General features: G+C 42.3%; 1 protein-coding gene across 1 annotated transcript in view; it reads left to right on the top strand.

Annotated features, from left to right (window-relative positions):
- Fras1 (Fraser extracellular matrix complex subunit 1) overlaps window positions 1-18,009 on the top strand; it is a 272,346-nt gene that overhangs the window by 195,101 nt on the left and 59,236 nt on the right. Inside the window, exons 47-51 of the mRNA XM_090343975.1 lie at window positions 8,206-8,330; window positions 8,586-8,726; window positions 10,552-10,779; window positions 13,980-14,093; window positions 16,560-16,710. Of these exons, the coding sequence (XP_090200101.1) occupies window positions 8,206-8,330; window positions 8,586-8,726; window positions 10,552-10,779; window positions 13,980-14,093; window positions 16,560-16,710 (759 nt within the window). The remainder of the gene's footprint in view (window positions 1-8,205; window positions 8,331-8,585; window positions 8,727-10,551; window positions 10,780-13,979; window positions 14,094-16,559; window positions 16,711-18,009) is intronic.

Genomic DNA, 18,009 nt, shown 5'->3' with positions numbered 1-18,009 from the left:
TCAGGGACAGATGGCTTGTGGAGTCAGAATTAGCCAACACTGTGCCCAGATACTCTGGATGTCTTGCTATGAAATGTACGCATTCTCAAGCTGTCCTTCATTACTGATGGTAAAGTGTGCAGGAGGCAGTCCAGAGCTTCCTACCCTTGAGGAGAAGCCAAGTTGGGAGTCCAGCCCTGTTAATGCTGCCTGGCCTTAAAAGATGAAGGCCACACCATAAAAGTTCTCCTCTCTCCTAGACCATATAAGCCCTTCTTCTCTCAGGAAATTAGAATAATTAGACTAACATTAATGCAGATAGACAATAAATTGTTGGAAGAAGAAGACCCCAAATACAAAAAACAAAAGTATTTTCCCCTCACAGAACAATCCAGAAGCAGAAGCCTGGGGTGACTTGGTGAATCTCTGGTGGCTCCTCTGGTTCTTTTGCACCTGTGAACCAAGAGGTCAAACAGGCTGGAGCCCCATTGATAATTTAGGAGCTTTGCTGGAAGAGCAAGTTCCATATAATCACCATAACACAGAGCTGAGAAGCACTGGCAGATATCACTTCTACATGAGCATGTACTTATTCTCTAGTAATTAGGAGCCAGATTTTTCTTTATTTGGTCAGTCATGGGGCGCTATCCCTGAGCTTTTCAGCACAAGGCTAGTGCTCTGTCAGCCACAGCACCACTTCCAGTTTTGTGGCCATTAATTGGAGATAAGAAACCCACAGACTTTCCTGTCCAGGTTAGCCTTGAACCATGATCCTCAGATCTCAGCCTCCTGAGTAGCTAGGATTATGAGCATGAGCCTGGCAGAAGCCAGATTTTTAAGTAGAAGAGGAGTAATGTTGAAACGTAAAACTCTCTGGCATAGTACTGGTTCTCAGGGGATGGTGTATATGGTTGTCCCCTAGGGTACATATTGTCACACTGATTCAGAAGAGGAAAGAAACAAACATTTGGAGGACAGATTCAAGGATGCTCAATATCCTCAAGAAATAGGTTACATCCTGGGTCAAATCATTCTTTGGCATAAAAAACTAGTAGCTGTTAGCACTATTAGCACCTTTCCTGCTCTTAGCCTGGAAGGGGGCTAGTCAGGAGTTGTATTTTGTAGCATCTAATCTGAAATCTGATTTTAATTTTTATTCCCCATAGAGCATGTGGATATCAGCCCAGCTCCATTAGACAATAAACCACACAACTCCTGACACCAGTGTGGTGCCAGGAAAAATTGGGTAGCTGATCTTTCTGGAACTCTTTGAGGAGTACCCATATTGGATTCCTCTTTGCCAATACAATATGCCTTCCTCCACAGCGGAAGTGACATTATAACTTTATGACTAGACCAAGAAAAGGCCCTGCTAATCTCTCTAAATTCCTTTAGTTTGTTTAGGAACTCATTGAAGGATCCTCTGCCTCGGGCACCTCTGCTGTGGCACCTTCTGACCTCATTGTGTAAGCTAGTCCCAAATAGTTTTCAGGCCACCAGAAACCAAATCTGAGCAGCAGGTAAACTTTCCAGGTGAGGGTGATGTGCTTCGTAAATGCAGACACAGCTGAACTGAACCACAGGAGCCTAGCAGGAGCACAGCAGAGGCATGTCTTTCTGTCTTTGAGCTGCCAAAGCTTCATGATTCTGTTTGAAGAAACATGTTCTTAGTGATGCTTAGCTCCAATTAGCCTCTGTCAGTCATTGGTGAAAAGATTTATTTCTCTACTTTTGGGAGAACTTAGAACAAGCTCGTGTACTTTTCCACCAGTCTGTGAGCCCTCTCTTAAACCTCAAAACTCTCTCTTAAACCTCAAAACTAAGGCAAGTGACCAATTCTGCCCTCAGCACATTGAATATCCTTTTATCACCTATTTCCCAACCTTCACAAGTCTTACCCATGAAAGTGAGGGCCTACTGGAGGAGCCCAGAAATCTGAAGTCCTAAAATATCAGTTGCAAACCTCCATGGAATTGCCTCATGTCAACAGTTAACAAGGTGTAGCACAACTTCCCTGCTTTTGACATTCTGCATGCCACTATGTCCTTCCTTCTTGACAGAGTCAGATTAGAGCTTCTAAAAATACAACTGCCAGGCTGGGAGGTTAGCCTAGTGGTAGAGTGCTTGCCTAGCATGCAAGAAGACCCGGGTCCGATTCCCCAGTACCACATACATAGAAAAAAAGCCAGAAATGTGCTGTGGCTCAAGTGGTAGAACTTGAGCCTTGAGAAAGCCCAAGGACAGTGCCCAGGCCCCGAGTTTAAGACCCAGGACTGGCAAAACAAAACAAAACAAAACAAAACAAAAAACAAAAAAAACCTGCTTTTCAGACAAGCATCTTCTCCCTTTCCCTGTCTCAACTCATATATGAGACTCTAGGCCTCTTAAATTCATTTCCAAAAATCCTTGAGGAAGTGAACAGTTTTTCTCACAGTGATATCACCTGAGCCAAATTCAGTATGGAGTGACCATGTCATGAGAAACCATTTGGCTTACCCAAGTGACACTGAACTTGGGACTGCCTTGTCAGAGATCGAACTGAAGATTCTAGGGCTGGGCTATTGGCTCTGACTTGGCTACTCCAATGAGTCAGACTGTCCTTGAGTTCAGGTAGCCTGGTGGGCAGTAAGGACTGATGGGTAGATTAAACTCGGTTGTAAGGAATAAACCATTTAGATTTCTAATCACTATTTTTAATGTTTTTATGGAGGCTATTCTATGTGTAATATCTTCAGATATGACACAATTGCAACAAGACCCCTCTCAGCCACTCTCTACACATGACTGTTCATTAAGCAATTTAGTTAACATCTTATAAAGCATTTTGATTCACCGGATATGAATATCTCTCTGATGAGTCTGCCCACCTGATTTATTAAGAATGTTGCAGAATTCACATGCTCTAGATATAACCATCACTGCACAAATCAAATAAGACCAGGCACTTGGTCTTTTTATCATCACTTGTTTTGTTTGTACCTCTGAGATGGTTATACTGTTCCAGTGTTAGAGATTTCAAAGACTGATATAACATACAGGATGTGTTAGATGGATTCCTCCTGTTTATGTAACTTGTAAACTGCAGAAAGGAATTATTAAAGAAACCAAAGCCAGTTTCTGATTGGTCCTCTAACTTTTCTATAGTGTCAGAGGTTCTCTGTCTTGTCTGGGCATTAAGTTACTGAGAAGGTGTTTAAAAGAAAGAAGTCTGAGGAATGGATCTTGGACATAAATGTCTTTCAAAAGTAGCTTATATTGATGCATTATTTTTGTTGCTGTAATAAAGTACCTGGAGTCTGGTAGTTTATAAAGAAAATAAGTTTGTTTAGCTCCCTGTTTGGGAAAATACAAATTTGAGTTTGGGCTGCCCCATCTACTCAGCTCCTGATAAAGACCTCTTGGATACTTTCACAGTATGGTAGATGGCAGGCTGGACTGGGAAGGTGGATTAATGGGAGAGTGCTTACTTAGCATGCATGAAGCCCTGGATTAGATTCCTCAGTACCACATACACAGAAAGAGCCAGAAGAGATTCTGCAGCTCATGTGGTAGAGCACTAACCTTGAGCAAAAAAAGCTCAGGGACAGTGTTCAGGCCCTGAGTTCAAGCCTCAGTACTGGCAGATGGCAGCATGTTAAGAATGTGCATGACAGTAAGAAATCACAAAATGAAACAGGAAACTGGGAAGAGCTCATCTTACTCTTTTCATTTTTTTTAACCTATTTGTATAGGATCTAACCCACTCTATAAAGCCACCATTTATCTCTAGGGTCATCTCCTCAAAGACCAGTCACCTTCTGGCACATCTTACCTCTTATAGGTCCCCTACCTCTTAATACCACCACCTAGGGACTAAGATTCCAACACATGAAAACTGTCAGACATCCAAAGCCCAGCTCCCATCTGTGACACTGGCACAGGCTAAGTAGGAATTATCTGTATGGAACTGGACCATTGTAGAAGAGCATTGCACCCTTCTTGCCTCTCTTTAGAAGCAGCCATTGTGAACTAGTACAAGAGAAATAGGTCTTTTGGAAATAGGGAAGACCATGTGTTTCCATAGCTGTGACAACAAATGACAGTGGATGCTGATTCCACCCGTGAGAAGACGCTGTTGGTCAGGGTAGACTTCTCAGAGGTGATGTTGTACTAAAGGTTATTCCAACAAAAACCAGATGCTTCCTTCCCACCATTGTTAGCTTGGGTTCTCCCTGAGTTGCTGTAAGTTAAAACCACAGGCCAACAGCTTCTCACAACCTTCTCCCGGAGGTGGCCTCTGAGAAGCAGGATCTGTCCCAGACCTCTCCCCTTGAATTGTAGATGGTCACACTCATGTTCACATGGTATGTGGCAATCTTCCCATACAGATCTGTACCCACATTTCCCATGTGTATGACATCAGCATATCGCACATTGCACTGGGGCCCACCATAATGACCTCACATCATCTCACCATATCCACAAGGACTCTGATTTCCAAGTAAGGTCATGTTCTGGGGAACAGGGAGGCAGGACTTCAAGGTGAATTTGACTCAGGGAAAGTGCAATTCCATCCATAACAAGAAGCCAGGATGGAAATGTGAATCAGGAAAGCAAAGGCCATGCCATATGGCCTGAGCTGCTCCAGTGAGACAGGGAGACAGACAGCCTAATGCCTGCCCACCCACTGCTGTGGTAAAAGCAGGCAGCGGGGGTACTGCCTTCCATTCCATTAAGATCCTTTCTTCCCTGACCTGGACTGCACTTACTCTAATGTGCAGGCCTTCTAGGGGAATTGAAAAACCTGACAGGGTTAATATGGATCTCTGGAATACTGCCTGATACATAGTTTAGCCAGCAGGTTGGTGACTGAAAACTCTTTCCATGGGATTAAAAGCCTTCAAGAATTTCAAATAACAACTCCCTGCTGTGACAGCCAGTAAGGGGAACATGTTATTAGAAACATCATCTAGCTAGCAAGAGGGTAACTAGCAGCTTCCAATACCAGTTAGCAAAGGCTAATATTTAAAAAGTGGAAAGCATATACGGATTGAAAGTATCTGTTCAATGAGTCTATTGGTGGAAACTACAGGGGCTGAACCCAATATACCCACCAACTGTGATTGGAGCACTTGCCAACTACCAGGTACTATATTCCAGGTGTGAATAAAGTTAAGAATCACCCACAAAATGATAGACAGAATGATAGAGTGATAGACACAGTGAGACAGATAGATACTGACTTATTTAGTTGGCATCCTGTCTCAAAAAGAAAAACTGCAGAAAAAAAAAAGAAAACAGAAAAATTCCTTTTCCTCCAGATGTTTACATTCTGCATGCAGGTTTTGACATCTGGCATATCATGTTGGTATCATTTAAATAATATTGAGCCCTGTTAAGCCAATGGTTGAGACAGAAAGAGGGTATAGTCACTGATTTTAGACGGAACAATTCAAAGTGTTATAATGGTACCATTTAAGTGATAGGTATATGAGTGAATGTGAGAAGTGATTCTTACTTTTCTTTTCCATATTTAATATAGCTTTATGTTAAAGAAAAGTAAGGAAAGAGGAACTCCAGGAAGCACCTGCCTACATGACTCTAGCAATCACAGACTTTGGAATTAGACTATATTGGGTTTTAATCCATGACTTTCTAATTCCATACGTAATTCTATTACTGTGTCATAATCTGTAATAGGTGGATTACATGCCTCCCCTGGCCTTTCAGAGTTATCAAAATATAAAATTCAATATATTCAAGCAAGCCTGAAATAAGTGTTCTGACAACAATGGTTTGAGTCTGGGAGGATCTCAGGAAGAACAAGGCAGCAGTACCACTTCGGAAAAATAGCTTAGCACTTTCCCAAATACGAAGCGTGTCCCTAGCACATATTCTAATCATTCCACTGCTAGAGATTCATCAAGAATTCAAACTTCACATGCATACATAAATGTTCACACAAGTAATCAGAGCAGTTTTACCAAACTAGCCATAACCCAAATACCCATCAACAGATGAATGGATAAATAAAGTACGGCATAGCTCCACGATAGAACTAAACAAGAATAAATTACTCAAGTATACTGAATCTCAAAATAATTAGGCTGCAGAAAGAAACCAGATACAAACTTCCTAATGATTCTATTTCTATAAAAAAAAAAGAGACAATGCCAAGTAATCTGTAAGTGAAAGAAGCAATTGATTTGTATCTTTGGGATAGTGTAGGATATGGAGAACTGAAGTATTACACAGTTCAGTGAGAATCTTCTAGAGAAATGGCTCCATTCACTATTTAGATTCAAGTGATACTTTCTTTTGAATATGCACAATTTATTCTATATAATTTTTTACCATTAAATTATTTAAATTGCCAATGAAATAATTTAACTTGATTGAAAAATACAAAAAGAAAATTATAGGATTAATTCCAGATCCTCCTTCCCAAGAGGAAGGCATAATCTTAATCACCCATAATCAGACTCCATCTCTACAGAGGGATCAGCGAATGAGGTGACCAGTTCATTATAGGAATCCAGACAAATACTTTCACGTGGACTGTGACAAGGGGTTCACAGCAAAGAGAAGAGATTTACATTCCTCAGTGCAACTAGTCTGAAGTTATTAAAATTATAAAGAATGGTATGGATTTCTGTCCAGAAACACAAGACAAAGCTATAAGACAGAGGGCTACATTTCTTGCCTGTCAAGAGCTGATGTAGCAAGTATGGAAATATAAAATGCCTCATCGGAAAATTAATGCCCCAATAGTTGGCAGGCTATTGTATTTGGATGACACATTTCAGATGATAAAGAGACATGCAAATGTAAATCCTGTGGGTTGATTTTCTTTTTTGATTTGGAAGATAAGGCAGTGGTTCTGAAATCTTACTTCAATATATAATCATCAGAGTAGAGTCACTGTATTTTTAATTAAAAAAAACTCCAACTGGGTTTTGCCAGGATTAACTATGAAAAATAATAAATCCCAGGAAGCAGCGAATGAATTTCGGGACATACAAAAGGACTCAATTGGATAGATTAGCATCCTAACACTCAGAATCAGAAAGAGCAAATTTCTGATCCAAGTGACAAGATTAAATGTATGATTTTGTTTCCATCTTGACTGGCACCAGAGCATGAGTCCCCCACAGCCTAAGAGACAAGGAAGTATTTTGAAACAGAGATGTTGTACATTGAAGGGTTACATTTTCATTTAAAGTTGCTTTATACTTTTTTAACTTTTAAAATGATGCTGGAAAGCCAACATGGTTTTATTTCTCTCTTGTGTTATTAAAAGATGCTATTTTTTCTAGGTCATCATCCATTTGATATAGAATAATTGTTCAAGCCCTGCAGTCATACAATAGGTTTTGTTACTGCCTAATGAGCATATGAGAAATGAGGACCATAGTTGAAGGAGACCTTAAAAAACTAGTGACCAGAGATCACTAGTCACACAGATAAGACTATGTGTAGCCAGTGAAGACTAAAAATTAAGGCAGGTTTTCAGAAAGGAATATAAGTTGATGTCAGACTTAAGAGAGAATAAGGCTTGATTATGTTGAGTAAGTCAGGACCAGAAAGACAAAGCAACCATGTTTTCCCTTATATGTAGAAGCTAGTTTTAGCTTATAAACTCATAATTAAGTACATTCAGTATGTTTACTAAAATATGGTAGATTCAAGGGAGAGCTCAAATAGGGTAAGTCCTTAGAAAGCCAAAGATCAAAGTTCAGCAAAATAAAACACCATGAAGCAGGTATTTAAAAGGGGTGAGGTGGGGTTAAGGGGAAAGAGGTGTATGAATGAAGAAGACGGGAAATACAGACAAGAATCCCATGAGTATTCTGCAAAATTAAGAAGAAGGAGGAAAGGGATGGGGAGGAGGATGAGTGAGAATGTTGAAAGGAATGGCATTGGTCAGTATAGATTGTCTTTATAAACTGCTTTGTTGAATGCAATTCTTCTGTACAACTACTTAAAAGGTAATTTTTAAGTAATGAAATACAAAATGAAGAACGTAAGGCAATGGCTTCGTCACTCACAGATTCTAAAACATAGTGAATACAAGCAGATGCTGATAATAAAGTTAGCATGTTAGAGATGCTATTCAAAACCTATCGACAATGTAACCTTAAGTCTTCTAGGGCACAACAGAGATGTCGAGGATGAACAACTGAAAGAACATTTCCTCGGCCGCCATTTTGACATCCTTCCTGTTTCTTTCCCACTCTCTTTCACTAGGTATCCAGATTAATTCCTTCACTCAGGCTGACCTGATGGCACGGAATGTTCAATATGTCCATACTAGTGAGATGGAGACGCACACAGATGCCTTCAGCTTTGTGCTGTCTGATGGAGTTCATGAGGTAGTTGAGGCCTCTAGCCTCGAGTGGGTATTGGTTTTTGGTGTCCTCTAGGTGGAGTGAAAAAAGAGACTGGCAATAGGAGGGCATCAGTCTCCTCTGTCCTCAGCCAAAATGATAGGCTCAGCCTCTGAGGGCCACCTGGACTGATGTCCAAGAGTGTTCCTTCGGGCTTTCCCACCCCTGGGTCAGCTCACAGGGAAGGAGTGAGTGGGTGGTGCTGGAGACACATGTCCCACCTGCACTTTCTCATCCTAGGTGACACAAACCTTCCACATCACCCTTCGCCCTGTGGATGATTCCCTGCCCATCCTGCAGAACTGGGGGATGCGAGTGCAGGAGGGCGTGAGAAAGACTATCACAGAGTTTGAGCTCAAGGCATTGGATGCAGACACAGAGGTGAGAGAGCGAGCACCCCTGGGCTAAGGGAGGAGTAGACTGGGCGGCAGTTGTTGTACTTCCTATGGGCTGGGTATAGTGGTCTGGCAAAGCAGGCCTTCTTGTGAGCTGTGAAAACAGCAGATTCCATGGTCTTCTGAGAATTAACTGAATCTATTGCATATCAAGTTGTTTTGCAGCACTTCCTAAACCCTAATGCACTCATTTCCCATTTTGTTTATATGTAACAGTCCTTTCAACATGTTGGGTTTTTTTTTAATTTGAGGCATAAAAAATCAAGTAAATAATGTTTTATCCAATGTTCTTAGCATTTCCCATTGAAGATCGGAAATACTTTCCACCTTCCTTTCATTCTTTTAATTCACCTACTCTATCCAACTTTTCTGATGGCAACTTATTTCACAATTAGAGCATCATCAAAGTCTAGACTCTGAAATATGGTGAAAGAGGGCGTGTGGACACTAAGCTTAGAACGTGCTGTCCCTGAGCTTTTTTTTTTTTTGCTTAAGCCTAGCAATCTACCACTTTAGCCAAAACTCCACTTCAGGATTTTTGCTAGTTGATTGGAGGTAAGAGTCTTGTGGATTTTCCTGCTTGGATGGACTGCCTTTGTAAAAGTATGAGTCACCACAGCCTGACTCAAAGTCAATCTTTTTACTTCCAAATGAGTTACACTGCACAGAGCAGAAATACTTATTACTTCGTTCTCTCCTCTCCTTTGTTCATTCATTTATTCATTTTTGTTAAGTGTTTATTACCCATTAGGCTCTCAACTCTGCTCTAACTGCTAAAGACAGAAATGCTGAAGTGCCAAGTGGTAGATCTCTAGCCTTGAGTAAAAAAACCCAGTGAGAATGTGAAGCACTGAGTTCAAGCCCCAATACCAGCACAAAATTACAAACACAGAACATTTAGCTGGAGGAAAAGACAGGAAAGAAAGCAGATCATATCAGGTATGATCAGCATTATGAGGAAAAAATGAAAATGAAGAAGTAGACATTGGTGGGTGTGTTTTTTGGGGGGGTTGTTTGTTTAATGAGAAAGGGTGTTACTATGTAACCCAAGCTAATGTTGAACTCTTAATTCTCCTGTGTCGGTATTCCACAGTGCTGGAATTTTATGCATGCACTGGTGCACCAACTAGGTTGTGCTATTTTAGACACAAGGCCTCTCTGTGGAGGTCATATTGGAACAAAGAGAGAGAGACTATATCATTAAGTCAAAGAACAAGCTAAATATTACCAGGGAGAATTTGGTCTTCGGGCAGAGGCAACTGAAGAGCTTGTAGATCCTGACAGTAACTGCAACAAAGATTACAAGAAGGCAAGAAGGTGGAACTCAGTGGACCAGAGAGGAATCAGTGCCGGGTGACCAGAGCCTTGTTAGCCCAGGTCAGGACTCTACTAAGTCAGTGGTTATGCTTTTACAGGTCCCCTTAGAAGTAGCACTTAGAAATGAGGCATTCTCTTCTGATGTCTATGGGAGTCTATCGATAAAAATTTTTGGAAAGTCATGGATGTAAGTTGAGAAGAAATGAACAGTTCTTAAAGTACACTTCCTGTCACCTTGGTAGAGGTTTACAATACAAGTCTCCCTATGACCTGAAGAGAGCAAATCTAAATGTGTAGTTTTACAACCAAAGGTACCAGGGGGTGAGTACAATTGTAGTAAAAATGGCTTCTTTCTTTAGTTTTGTCTTTTGGTATTAATCAAGAAAAGGCAGCCCTTGTTTGGGAATGGGTTCTATTCCTCTTGGCCACTGGCTGGCCACAACTCTGCTGTGTTCCGTTATGACCTTCCCTTCTGTTTGTTCCCTTCTGGACAGGCGGACTCCATCTTGTTCACCGTCCTGCAGCCCCCGCGCCATGGCACCATAGACAAAACCACCAGGGGGCAGCATTTCCATCTCACCTCCACCTTCACCATGGAGGATATCTACCAGAACCGAGTCAGCTACAGCCATGATGGCAGCAACACCCTCAGAGACTGGTTCACCTTCACTGTTTCTGATGGAACCAACCCCTTCTTCATCACTGAAGAAGGAGGAAAAGAGGTGAGGAGCCAACAGGGAGGAAGAAGGTGTAGTGCTATGGGCTGGAGAGACATCTTGGATCTTTGCATTGTGTTAAGTTCTTCTTTCATTAACTTATGCGTATTGGCCTTAGGCAAATCATGTCTGAGACTCACCTTTTCATCTGCCAAGAAAACACAGAAGTTATTACCAGCTGCAAATCCTTAGTCTAAGGATCAAAGGAAGTAATTTTTACCAAGTGCTTCACCTCGTTAATAACTACTGAGCCCCCCAATAAGAGAGGATAATTATGGCTAATATTATTTTTCCTTTCTTTTGCTTACCCATCCCTCCTTGATTTTCCCCCCCTCTCATCTAGTCTTTCTCTTTTTGGACTAAGAACCCTCATTCCAATCAGTGATGCCAAGTCTTTAAAAGAAAACAGTGGAAGCCAGGTGCCAGTGGCTTCTATCTGTGTCCTACCTACTGAGAACAGAGCATGGAGACTTGAAGCCAGCCTGGGCAGTAAAAAGTCCACGAGACTCTTATCTCCAAATAACTAGCAAAAAAAGCTGGAAGTAGAGCTCAGAGGTAGAGTGTCAGCCTAGAGTAAAAAAGCTAAACAGCAATACCCAGTTCCTAAGCTCAAGCACCAGTATTCACACACACACACACACACACACACACACACACACACACACACACACACACACATACATACGTACATACATACATACATTCATACATTTAAAAAAATAGGAGCCAGTGGTTTAAGAGCATAGCTTCTGTGTCCATGAAATACTGATTTCTGACTGTCACTACAAGCAAAATATCACCTTTTCAAGTCCCTACTTCACTGCCCACAGAACAGAGCTATTATCTGCCTTGCTGATGTTCATGAAACCTGGGGCACTGGGAAACTGATCAGCTCACAGGGAGCTGCCATCATCATGGTTGTCATCATTTTAGGACCAGCTTATGCAATCAGTAGCACTTTTCTCTTGAGATTATGCACCTGCCAAGCTCTACTTCCTAAAAGAATGACCTGCAGACATCTGACAGAAACCAGTGCCTTCCCTACCATTTTGCTGATCCTTCCTTTTTTGTTGAAGTGGTTGTGTGGGGCTTGAAGCCAGGGCCTGGGTGCTATCCTGAGATTTTTCACTCAAGGCTAGTACTCTACCACTTTGAACCACAGAGCCACTTCTGGTTTTCTGGTAGTTAACTGGAGATAAGAGTCTCATGGACTTTCCTGCCCTAGCTGGCTCAGCTTCCTGAGTCTCTACGATTACAGATGTGAGCCACCAGTGCCTGGCTTCCCTCCATTCTTTAGCAGTCCTCTGCGTGCCATACACCTCCCCTGGGAGCAGCTGCATCTCTAATGAGGCAGGGCCAGGATGCCTCTATTTCCCTTGCATCTTTGGGAGCAGCAGCTTTTAAGAGTAGTTTGCTCACCCTTTACTGTGCCTAACAGGATCAGAGGCTCTATTCTCAGTCTGCAGGACTATCAGCTCTATACCAGTAGTGAGTGGGTTTTTTTTCCTGGAAAGTAGGTCTTCCTGTGTCCTTCAGAGACATAGAAGGTCATCTTCAGCAAGCCAGCCTATCCATGTGTGGCTCTTGGGACGTCCTTACCTCATCTGACTCTGCAAAATTGTCTAGCTACCTGGCACTGTTGGTTTTTCTCTCTCCCTATAGTTGCTCCTCTGTTAGTTTGACATTCAAAAGAAAATAAAGATTTGAAGATGTAGAAGCAGAAAGACTACCCTCTTATAAACATAAAAGATCAGAGTTGGTCTTCTGAGGGATTGTGTCAATAGAGAAATGGAAAAGATTTAGAAAATAGGTAACAGGAGGTTGAAAACCAGGAGAGTGTGTGTGTGTGTGTGTGTGTGTGTGTGTGTGTGTGTGTATGTGTATGCACGTGTGTGTATGCACGCATGCGTGCGTGTGCACGGGTATGTGTGTGTGTGTGTGTGTGTGCTTGTATGCATGCCAACATACATGCACATATACAGGCATGCACTCACACACACACAATGTTAAATTGAATGTCCTTTCACTATCCTCACAAATGCTTTTGTTGTTGATTTCTTCTGTTCCTTATTCCCACAAAGATAGATCTTCCTCAAAACAAATGGAACAAAACTGGGAAGGAAAGGGAAAAAAAAGCACATCTCTTCCCATAGAGACCTCTTTTCATGTCTGATCTGATCACACCTGAGACTTTGATATTAACAACTTAATGATGATTTTTGGCAACCTCTCATGAAAATTTTAACAAAGGCTATTGAAAGAAAAATACCCTGTGGATTCTTTCATCTTAGGAAATATTAACTTCAGCCAAAGAAAGCTTAAGTGTAGTTGGTCAAGTGTGGTAATGCATATCTGTAGTCCCAGCTGCTGAGGAAGCTAAAATGGGAAAGTCACTTGAACTCAGCCTAGGAAAATCACTTGAGGCCAGCCTGGGAAGTTTAGCAAGACTGTGTCTTTAAAAAAACATTTATACCAGGCCTGGGAGTTTGGCCTAGTGGTAGAGTGCTTGCCTAGCATGCACCCAGGTTTTATTCCTCAGCACCACATCCATAGAAAAGCTGGAAGTGGTGGTATGGCTCAAGTGGTAGAGTGCTAGCCTTGGGTGTTGGGGAGAGGAGCCCAAGGACAGTGCTCAGGCCCTGGCAAAACCAAAAATTCATACCAGACACCATAACTCATGTTACTAACCTCAGCTACCTGGAAGATAGATATGGGGAGGATTGATATTCTAAGTCTAGTTCAGGAAAAGAGTTCACGAGAGCTCATTTCAACTTATAAGCTAGGATACAGGTATGAGTCCAACTAAAGAAGGCACAGGTAGATGGATCACAGGCCCAGGATAGTGTCAGCCAAAAGGAAGATTCTGTCTTAAAAAAAAGCATATATTGCAATAACTAAAGGGCTTCAGAGGTGAATGACCAAAGTGCTAGAATGTTTGCAAAGCTCCAACTTCATTATTGTATACACACAACACACACATAATACACGTGGCACAAGCATGTGAACAGCAGCTTCCACAGCAGCTAGAATTCCAGCAAGAGCGCCACTTGGCAGTGTCCCTTCCTTCAGGCCTGATGGGAAGGGGTGGAGCTGGTTCTGTGGTCCACTCCTCATCTGGAAGTACCAGTTCCAGTTTGGGAGGTCTCGGAACCCACGGCCTGGTGATGTCTGGATGATGAGTTTTTTTTTCGTGGCCTCTCCCACAGCTTACGACGGCAGCACCTCAGCAGTTCCATGTGCACATCCTCCCTGTTGATGATGGCACCCCTCGAATTGTCACCAATCTGGGTCTCCAATGGCTGGAGTATATGGATGGCAAGGTAAGGCCTGAGCCAGCAGCTATCTCTTACTACTTACCCGGGGCTTGGTCCTTGTGTGTGACAGTCACGTAGGAAGAGAGCTCCGGTTCAACTCTTCTAAGCATACAGCTCCTACTTAAGCTAATCTTCCTAAGATCAAGGATGTAGTTGGGATTCATGAATACTTAAGATGGTGGTCAAATGCAATGCCTCCCATCTGTGACAGTGGAAAGCAGAAATTGGAGGATCCGAGTTGGAGGCCAGCCCAACTCTGACCCAAAAAATAAAATAAGGAAAGAAAAGTGAGTAAGATCTCTAATGCAAAAAGGGCTGGAGCCATGGGCTCAAGTGGTAGAGCACTTGCGTGACAAGAACAAGGCACTGAGTTCCACGTCTACTACCACCAACAAAAGAGAAGACTATGCAGGATTGCTTAAGATTGTGTTTCATTTGATGTGGCTCTTACAGAAAGACCTCTAAGTTTATTTCTTATGAATGCGGTGGAAGTAGTGAACTTGCTGTGCTATCACCAGGTGGTTGCTCATGATATGTTTCCTCAGAAATCCCTCCATCTTCCTGCCCATGAAAAGGGCAAAGCACAGAATTGAAGGGCAGTGAACTTCATTGTAAGCCGGTGATAGAGAAATTGAACATGTCACTTACATTTAGTGTGATGAGGAGTGAGTCATGTGGCCCGAGACACTTTCCATGGAAGGCTGGGAAATAGTGTCTCTCAGCTGTGCAGGTGTGCAGCTGAACCGTTGTGAATGTTCCTGGAGGAATTCTATTTTAGAAATCTGTTTCTCTACCTCCTGACTCCCAATGTGGTCAATTTAAGGGTTTCATTTTTACCTAGTAATTGGACAAATCCATATCCACACCCAAACAAGTGAAGATTTCTTCATTTCAGTTCAAGTAGTGGGTAAACTTCTCCTCGGATGTGTTTCTATTTTTCATCTTTATGAAGTGGATCAACTGCTTGTATGTGAGGCTGTTTGTGCTGTTTCCTATGGAAGGGGTGAGGTCTCTTGAATGAAACAAAACTCGTGCAAATTTATTTTATGTCCTATTTGATCTCTTTATTCCGAATGTTCCTTTTATATGTATTTTTATTATAATTAATAGAAGGGTTACATTATATTCGCCAGATAAGAGGTGCATTACTTCACAAACATTGCTACCCTTTCAGAATGTTTCTGTACTCATTACTCTTCTCACTCCATACTGTAGAAACTGCTGTCAAAGTCACCAGTGACTAGGGGTGTGGTGGCACATGCCTGTTTGTCTCAGTATTTGGGAGGTTGAGGAAAGAGGCTCTTGAGTTGGAGGACAGCCTGAATATTTATCAAGTTGTAATCCCTCTGTAGGGAGACAATGTGTCAAAAAATAAATTAGGGCGGGGAGCGTAGGCTAGTGGTAAAGTGCTTTCCTAGCATACAATCCTTGGCACCACATACTCAGAAAAAGCCAGAAGTGGCTCTGTGGCTCAAGTAGCTGAGCACTGGACTTAAGCAAAAAAAAAAAAAAAAAAAAAAAACTGTCGAACAATAGTGCCCAGGCTCTGAGTTCAAGCCCCAGGACTTACAAAAAAGAAAAAGAAAAAAAACCATCTAAATTAACAGTCAGATACTGGTAGTTCATGCCTATAATCCTAGCTACTCAGGAGGCTGAGATCTGTGCATCAAGGTTCAGAGCTATCCTCAACAGACAAATCCAGAAGACTCTTATCGCCAGTCAAACATCAAAAAGCAAAAGGCTCAGTCATGACTCAAGTGGTAGAGCAACCATGAGAAGAAAAACAAAACAAGCAAGAAGGTAGGGCTGGAGTTCCAGTCCCAGTACTGGCACATGTGCACGTGCGCGCACACACTCACACACACAAAATTTTCTGTCCTTATTAAACCTAGTAACATTTAGTACTACTTCCCACCCTCTTTCTCATCTCAGCCTTCTGCTCCCACTGTTTGTTGATTGAACAAATTACTAGGTCAACTAAAATTTGGCTGGATATATTTGGGCAACACTGGGGTTCAACATACTTTACCCTGTTCATTTTCAGGCATTGCAGTTGACTCTCCAAAGGAGTAAAATAGCCATCTTCTCAGTACCATGTTGTTCTTTCAGAGTCCATCCTCCTTTCTAGTCTAAACTCAAATTCCACTGCCTCCAATCCCTTTGCTGACCTCTCCGTGGAAATAATCGCTTCTTTTCTCAAAAAGCCTACAATACTCTTTTTATATCTCCATTATAGCTCTTGCCTCTCTGCCTTGGCTCACAGTCCTTTTCTGTCCAATCAAGTGGGCAAGCCCTGGGGGCCAAGGCTGGCATCCCCTCCATCTTCCCAGCCTCTCTTGCCCTGACAGTTTCCCATGCAGTCAATGTACTCGGTAAATCATTGTTGAACTGAATTAAATCTGAGTCAGAGGGTCCTGTACTTGCTTCTTAATTCCCACCTCAGGAATTAAATTTAATGGGTTTCTATTCTAGGCAACCAACCTGATCACCAAGAAGGAACTGCTGACCATGGACCCTGACACGGACGACCTGCATCTTGTCTATGAGATCACTGTGGGCCCCAAGCATGGCTACGTGGAGAGCAAGCTGCAGCCTGGAAGAGCCGCTGCCTCATTCACCCAGGGTGGGCACTTCAGGGTCTTGGACATGGGAGAAATGGGAGCCAGGAGTGTGGCCTAGTGGTAGAGTGATCACCTAGCATGCATGAAGTCTCGAGTTCAATTCCTAGATACCACAAACCCAGAAAAGGCCAGAAGTAGTGCTATGGCTCAAGTGGCAGAGCTCTAGCCTTTAGTGAAAAGTGCGCAAGGACAGTGCCTACACCCTGAGTTCAAGACCTAGGATTGGAGAGAGAGAGGGAGGGAAGGAAGAGAGGGAGAGAGGGAGGGAGGGAGGGAGGAAGGGAGGGAGGGAGGGAGAGATGGAGAGGGGGGGAGGGAGAGAAATGGGAGAAATGAATGTTCAAACAACACTTCATCTCTCAAAATTTTCCTAAAGGGCCAGGAGTTTGGCCTAGTGGTAGAGTGCTTGCCTAGCATGCATGAAGACCCACGTTTGATTTCTCGGTACCACATACATAGAAAACAATCGAAAGTGGTACTATGGCTCAAGTGGCAGAGTTCTAGCCTTAAGACAGCCCAAGGACAGTGCTCAGGCCCTGAGTTCAAGGCTCAGGACTGTTAAAAAAAACTTTCCTACAGTCACTTGCAGTTACTCTAAAAACACATATATACACACATAAATGGTTTAATATCTAACCACCTGCCTTGTTCTATTTACTTCTGATTTTGTTCCTATCCTCCAAACTATGGACGAGAGAAATTACTATGTCTTTAGCCTTTAGTTGGGCCCAAGTTTTTCTGCAAAGGGTATATGGTACTGCTTGGTTTTCTTCCAAAAAATTATATATGTTTCCCTCTTCATTATGATCTCTAAAATACATTGCTTTATTTTCTTAAAATCTTTAGCCAGGAAATTAAAGTCAACATGAATTCTTAAAATCTTTAGTCAAGAAATTACAGTCCACACATACAGGTTGCCCAACAGAAATATTTTCCTGTCTGAATCACATAAGCAGGCCCCTATGTATTAAGAGTCTTGTAAGCTTGTCAGGCTTTTCTAGACTTTTGAGGATGGATCTGGTTGAGGTAGTCAATGTAACGTTGCTTCTTAAAAGTCAGGTCCTTATTTCCTTCTTTCCCCTCCCGATTGTAATCATGTCTTGACTTCTAGCACATGTTTTCCTGTGTATATGTATAGGTTGTTTTAGTTCAAGTGCAGCTCTTTTCATTAGCACCTGCCTTCCAAGAACCTTCTTTAGAAGAAATTGGAACTGGGAATGAGGCCAGATCCATGAGGACGGCAGCAGGTGGGAGTAGAGATCAAAGTCTGATCTCTGTCAACTCTCCAATTTTCCCTTCAC

Source organism: Megascapheus bottae, chromosome 13 (genome assembly GCF_031878675.1).
Source record: "Megascapheus bottae isolate mThoBot1 chromosome 13, mThoBot2.hap1, whole genome shotgun sequence".
Lineage (NCBI taxonomy): Eukaryota > Metazoa > Chordata > Mammalia > Rodentia > Geomyidae > Megascapheus > Megascapheus bottae.
This window is presented reverse-complemented; position numbering and strand designations above follow the sequence as displayed.